The following is a 6996-nucleotide window of genomic DNA, read 5'->3' as shown; positions in this document are numbered from 1 at the left end:
ACCACAGCACACCACCAGACATGGGGGTGGGGGTGGGGGGGCCCAGGGGAGCAGGAGCACCGGTGATGGAGGTAGAAGAAATCAGTGGAGCACCCAAGGTCAGTGTCCCAGGATGGCACAAGGTGGCCGCGTGTCACTCCAGGGGGGCGGGTCCCTGGCATCTGCTTGCTTGGCTGCCTCTGCTGTGCCTGATTCCTCACCTGGCCTGGGGTCATGGGGTCATTTCCTGCTCATCACTGCTTTCTCCTCTCATTGATCTAACTCCCAGTGGTGGGCCTGGGACCTGGAGAATTAAGACGGGATGTGTAGCCCTGAGCTGGCTCTGGGTCTCTGATGACTGGATAGTCCATTGGCACGGATGATGTTGCTGGTTGATGAGTTGAAGAAATCATTGCCCTTCTCGAGTGGGTTCCCCTTGGGTCAGGAGTGGCAAGGAGGCAGCGCTGGGGCTGAGCGAAGCAGGCTTGAGGCACAGGGAGGCTGGGAGGAGATTGTGTGGGGTGTTGGGAGCAGAGGAGTGGAGGGCCTGTTGCTGGCGAGGAGGTGTTTTCAGTGGTGGTCTGTGTCTGCGTCGTCATCGGGGAGTTCTTCCAGCCTTGCTCCTTCTCTGGGCTGTCTCCCCCGGATGGGGCCCGGGGCCTCTGTGCAGATCATGGCCAGAAAGTGGGTCAGGGCCCTGGCCGCTGGCTCCTGGTCGGCCAGGCCGGCCTGCCCGTGGGCACCGCGCAGGTGGTTGTGTAGGAAGCTGAGGATTCCAGAGCCCACGGGGGCCTGTTGGCGGGGCGCGACGGCCAGGCTGCTGTCGGTCCGGGCTTCCTGCACGTCGTCTTCCTGCACATCGTCTTCCTGCACGTCGTCTTTCTGCACGTCGTCTTCCTGCACGTCGTCTTCCTGCACGTCGTCCTCCTGCGCGTCCTGCGAGGTGTCTTGCAGGCCGTCATGCAGGCCACACTGACGGTAACGTTGCAGGTCGTCTTGCAGGGCTTCTCGCAAGACGACATCACCACCGACGACGTGCAGCTCCAGGTAGCGGCTCCCGCGCAGTAAAGGGCGCGTTCCTTCTCCGGGAGCGATTCTGACACCGAAGCGCTCACACAGCATCATCCAGAACATGGGTGTGATGCGCAGGCCTTGGGGGGCCTGGGGGAGCAGGGCGCTCTGCTCCGCCCGCTGCTCCACTGGGAGGGCGTTAGCGCCCAGGAGAGAGGGCATCTGCGTGAGCAGCTGGGTGATGGCTGTGGAGATGCTGTGGTTTGTGAGGAGGGTCGAGTCCAGGATGAGGCGCAGGGAGCGCCTGGCAGGGACCGGAGCCACTTCCAGGGTGGGTGCGGGCAGCGGCGGGAGGCGCCGCCTTGCCTTCAGCATCACCAGGAGGGCTGCCACGGCTAGGGTGTTCTTCCAGAACAGCAGGCCTCGGAAGAAGTGCAGAATGACGGCTCTGATCTGGGCCACGCTGAGATGGGCCAGGAGGCTGTTGAGTATCTGGTCAGCTGGTATCCGGGCCAGGAACTCTTGCTGGAGGGTCTGCCCACGTGGCTCATCCTGGTGGGGTGTATCTTCACTCTCCTCTTCCTCTGCGGCTTCTGGGAGCTGATCCCTGTGGGATCGTCTCGTGGCGAAGAGCATCAGGGGCTGGGTGGCAGTGCGGGGCTGGAAAGGCCTGCGGTAGGGGTTTCTCACGGGCGGCAGAGGCCGGCCACCATCTTGCTCGGGCCGCTCCATGACATCAAAGCGGAAGTGGGAGAAGAAGAAGACCCAATGCCCGGGGAGAAGTACGGTGAGCCTGTCATTATTCAGAGAGGCTAGATCCTCTGTGTTGAGAAGGATCATGATGGGCTCCTCGGTGTTCTCCAGGTAGCGGCACCACACCATGAAGGCAGCCCGTATTGGAAGAATCTTCATCTCTAGTTGAGAGTAGTCGACCTCGATCGGGGAGATGTTTCGGGAGTAGAAAGCGCAGGAGACTCTCTTGCCGGTCTGGTCATCTATTTGGATCAGGGAGGCGTGCAGAGCCGTCTTGGTGACTCCTGTTTCCAAGTAGAACGGGTTCTGGGGCTTGGGGTGGTGGAGAAGGGGCGCCTTGCGGAAAGCCCGCTTCAGGCATTCGAAGGCCTCCTGCTCCTCATCCCCCCAGAAGAACGGGTCGGTGGTCAGCAGCTGGCGCACCAGGGGCTCCGTGATGATGGTGAAGCGCTCCACGAAGTGGCGGTAGGGGAAGATGAACTCGATCAGGTGTCGCAGGGACTTCTTAGAGCCAGGGATGGGGTACCCTGTTACTGTGGTCACGATGTTCTTGTTCAGTTTCACCCCTTTGGGGGTCATGACGAATCCCAGGAACTCGGCAGTGTGTCGGTGGAACTGGCTCCTGTCCAGGGAGCAGTAGACGTTGTGGTGCCGGAAGCGGACCAGGACCTGGCGGACATGTTGGAGGTGTTCCTCCTGGCTCATTGAGTAGATGAGGACGTCCTGCCCATAGGAAAGCACAGAGTAGCCTAGCATGTCCTTCAGGATACAGTGAATCACGCTCTGAGGGATGGTAGGGTCTGAGGAGATCAGGAAGGGCTTGTAGCTCTCCATCTCCTGGAGCTCCAAACCAAACGCCGCCCTCCATACATCCTCTGCTTGGTGTATGTTCATGCTTTCCTCCACAATGGTCCCACGCAGCTCCAGCTTTGTGAACCATGTAGCTCCGTGTAGCTGGTCGAATAGTTCTGGAATCATCTGTATGTAGTCCTGTCTGTTGGTCAGCATGTCCTGCAGGTCCCAGTATTCGTCCCGCAGCCTGGCTCTTTCTTGCATCCCAGCACCCACAGGTTCCCAAGGCGCGGAGGAGGGACACTCGTAGAAGGTCTCGCTGTGATCACTGTCTCCAGCCTGCTGAAGCTCAGAGGGCTCTGATTCAGAAAGATCATCGGATCCGTCTGAGCTTGGCTGGTCGGAAGTCTCATCATCTGCTTCCTTCGGGTTAAACACGTCGGCCAGGTCGGAATACTGGGGCGGCAGTCCGGGTAGCAGGCTTATGGCATGTCTCTCCAGTGCGATGCATGGTGGGGGCGGGCGGAAGCAGTTCTTCAGGCAGTAGGGAGAGTGGAAGGTGCAGCGGCCTTTGACCCAGTCAACTTCGGGGGTGTGGACTCGGAGCCAGTTGATGCCCAAGATCACGGAGAAGTTGGGTGAAGGGACGATGTCGAACTCGATGGACTCCTGGTGGTTCTGGTGGATGCACACTAGGGGCTCTGTGTAGAGCCAGACAGGTTCGTTGCCGACCAGCGAGCCATCCATGGTTTGGATCGGCTGTGGGTAGGGCTTCTCGTACAGCTCAACATAGTGCTCTTGGGCGAACCTCTCATCCATGAAGTTGGCGCCCGCCCCTGAGTCTACCAGGGCCTGGACTGCGACGCTGTGGTAAGGGTTCACTCTCACCATAAGCAGCAGGAAGAGATGGTCGCGGTCAATGGTGGGGTGGACTTCACAGGGCAGCCAGCTGCTAACCATCCACCTCTCTGGAGCAGGTGAGTCGATCCAGGTCAGGTTCCGTGGGCGGGCCTCTGGGGGCAGCCTAAGCATGGCTCTTCTCTCTGCCAGCTTCTCTTCTATTTGCAGGACGAGCACAATCAGACTGTCCAGCGAATCCGGTTGAGGGACCCGGAACAGATAATGCCTGATCTCCTCGTTAAGCCCCTGGCACAGGTGGGCCTGCAGGACTTCGTCTGGCCATCCTAAGGTGGGTACCAGGCCCTGGAACTCGTTGATGTAGTCAATGGCGGCGCGATCCCCTTGCCTGATGTTGAACATGGCCTCTTCTGCCACACGCAGCGCCTGCCTGTACTCGAACACATCTGACATGGCCTCTAGGAAGGCCGGGAAGTCGCCAATCAGGGGGCTGTCTTCCTGCACCAGCCCTTTGGCCCATTCTAAGGCCAAGCCGGAGAGGTGGCAGATGATGTACCCCACTCGCAGGCGGTCGTTGTAGAACATTCTGGGGTAGCTTTGTAAGATCAGTTGGCAGAGCACGATAAACTCGTGGTATTCTCTGCGATCCCCGGAGAAGTGTTTCGGGAGTGGCAGTTGGCCCGCGCTGATCCCTTTCATCAAGATCTCTTCTGCGACTCTTTGCTGTTCTCTGAGGTCTTGCATCCGGAAGTACAGAGAGATGATGGACCTCACCATGGCCATGAATTCTGCAGTCGAGGTGTCGGTCTGCTCTTCAGGACGCTCTTCCTCTCCTGATTCATCCAGGTCAGTGTTGTAATCTTCGTCTTCCTGGTCTACCCATGGGTTGCCTGATGCTTCTTCCATTTTGCCAGGTGCCTCACCACGTGGATCCCCCACTTCCTGATGTGAACCAATGAGTGACTCCTCCAGGTCTTGGAGTAGGTCATTGGGTGGATCCTTTATTTCCCTATGTGGGCCACTGGATGGCTCCTCCATGTCTTGGAGGAGATCAATGGGCAGCTCTGCCATTTCCTGGGCTGGGCCGCTGGCCGGTCCCGCCGCCTCCTGCACTCCGCTGCCCGATGTCTCCACGGCGGTGTTGGATGAGCCCTCGGAGGACTCCATTTGTTTTGATGATGGATTCTTACGCTCCATCATCGTCTCAAATGAGTCTTCAGAGGGTTCTATCATTTCGTCGGATGGAAAGGAGTGTTCTCTGAAGACTGGTAAGGTGGCGATACGTCCCGTCAGTGATTGGGACCACAGGGATCAGAACCTGGTGGGGGAGGGGGTGGGGAGGAAAGATAGTGGTTTAGGGTCTCCAGACGTCAGGTCAGGTTCTGCAGGACAAACCAGATGCCCAACTCATCAGAACAGAGAAATGGGGAGAGCCTTCCTGTGTCCCACCGGGGGTGCCCCCAGGGAGAGCATCTGTCCACGCCTGACCTTCTAGCTAGAACTACTCTCCCAGGCGTCCTCTGCCGGTCTGGCCTGCCTGCTTCCCCGTGGCTATGAGAAATTCACAGCTCATAAATTTTCTGGGGCGATGGGCCCAGAGCGCCGCCGTGGCAGGCAGGCACCTGGCAGGATGTGCTGGCAGCTTCATTTCACCCTGGCACACATGCCTGGTCAATCCTCCTTCCCTTCTGTGGTCACCCAGAAGTCACAGAGGTCACATCGCAGTGCCATCCAAAGCCGGCCCTGGCAGGCAAAGTGCCCTGGAGCGAGATTGGCCTCCTTGGTGTTAGGCGGGAACCTCTAGCAGAGACGCCCACTGTTTGACAAGTTCAGGGGAAGAGGAAAAAGTGGGCACCTGGCCACTTTCCCATCAGTCAGCTGTGTTAGCATCTCCAAATAGCTCTTACTTCCTCCCCTAGATTCAAAGTAGAAATTGGGGGGGAGGCAGATAGAGAGGTCTGGATTCCGGGTTTTATTTTTTTCCATGAACGTTTATAAAACTTCTAGGATGTGCCAGAGACTTGCGCATCTGTGACGTGATTTTGACTCGAAATTTTTTGCTGATTTCCCTTCCTCCCTTTCACTGACTTCCAATACTGTGTTCTCCTCAGCCCTGAGCTGTTGAGGAGAACTGCGAGCCTTCTCTCTCCCCCCCCCCCACCCGTAAAATCATCACTTCCCCAGAATTGCCCTCTTAATGGGGTTTCCGGAACTTCAGACATTTAGCCTCAGTTCACACATCCAAATGTGTTGACTGGCCCATGTTTATCAGGTGGGGCTGACCTGTTTGCTCTAGTACAGACACCCCTTCTCTGTTGCTGGTTGGTTTTCCCCCAACAGAGGGGTGTATCCCGTCAAGTTGGGATATTAAGAGACGGGTAGGGGTCCGGGGAGGACAGGAGGTATCTTTGACATCTGATTGCCTTGGAAGGGAATTTTCAAAGTCTAGTCATGGGTGGTTTTAGTGGGCTGAGACTGAATTTTGAGATGTTTTCGTTGGCGTTATTTGCTTAGTTCTCTGCTGGGGCGCAGCAAGTTGAATTCTGGTCATTCAGTAGATTATCTGTACAGTTGCTGCTCTTTACATTTTACACATTTTGTTACTAATGGGCCGATCCATTAAAAAAAGAAAACACACAGTGCCCTTCTTCAAAACTCCTCATTGGCTAATACCCAGACTTTGCAACAAGGTACAAAATTCTGATCTGCTGTTTCTCAAAATTAAGTACATTCTTGTTGGCATGACCGTTAAATTTGATCCCACAGGCCCTCTGATTAAAACCTTTTGCTGTTTATTTACTGTCTGCAATATTAAATTCAAATCTTTTAGCGTAAAAATTCCTGACACATAAACACACCCAAGTAATTTTCTGCCTAATATTTCAAGGACTTAGAATCATAGCAAGTTCTGATCATGTCAATCCTCAAGGTAGAGATTACATTTTTTTTAGCATGATGTACACATTACGTAAAGTCCTCCTCCCCTTCACTCGTCACCACCAGCCTATCCAGCCTCCATCACAGCAACATATGCAGAGCATATTGCATTCGTTAACTCATTTCCTCTTCCTAAAGGTCCTATAAGGTGTGTATTATTGTAAAAGTCCCTTTATTGACTAAAATTAAAAAATTAAAAATTTAAATTGGCTAAAATTAAAACTCTCAGTATATCTCTTAAAGTCCTTAAAACTCTTTATTGGCTAAAATATAAACTCCTTAGTAAGATGATTTAAAAAAACAGGCTGCATCCCTTCTTAATATAAAATCTGTATGTATTAATATATTTACAAATTTGATGTAACTGTTAAATCCTTCAACATTCCTGTCTTCAACCTAAAATCTAGTATTCTTGGCATGTTATAGAAACCTGGTCTTAATACTCCTTAATATCACAGTTCAAACTTTTAGCAAGATGCATAAAAGCTATCCCATAACTTCTCTATTTAAACCTTATAAAAGTTTTTTTCACTGTGTATAATATGACATTCCAATCACTTAACATAAAATAAAATTTTTTCCCATGTATTTTATTTGCGAACTGATGGACATATAGAACTGAAAATCTTTCCGGGCCACCCCTTAAACTCTTTCCTGGCTTAATTC

The 6996-nt window shown here is 53.9% G+C and overlaps 1 protein-coding gene across 1 annotated transcript; it reads right to left on the bottom strand.

The window, feature by feature from the left end:
* Window positions 1-549: 549 nt before the first annotated feature.
* On the bottom strand, window positions 550-4626 carry RTL1 (retrotransposon Gag like 1). Its single transcript, XM_019639214.1, has one exon. It carries the CDS (start codon window positions 4624-4626, stop codon window positions 550-552), a length of 4077 nt encoding a protein of 1358 aa, XP_019494759.1.
* Window positions 4627-6996: the final 2370 nt, after the last annotated feature.

Source organism: Hipposideros armiger, unplaced genomic scaffold, assembly GCF_001890085.2.
Source record: "Hipposideros armiger isolate ML-2016 unplaced genomic scaffold, ASM189008v1 scaffold_43, whole genome shotgun sequence".
Taxonomy (NCBI): domain Eukaryota; kingdom Metazoa; phylum Chordata; class Mammalia; order Chiroptera; family Hipposideridae; genus Hipposideros; species Hipposideros armiger.
This window is presented reverse-complemented; position numbering and strand designations above follow the sequence as displayed.

Excerpts from the sequence above, each read along its gene's own strand:
- RTL1 (XM_019639214.1), bottom strand. The coding sequence starts at position 4,626 with ATGATAGAACCCTCTGAAGACTCATTTGAGACGATGATGGAGCGTAAG.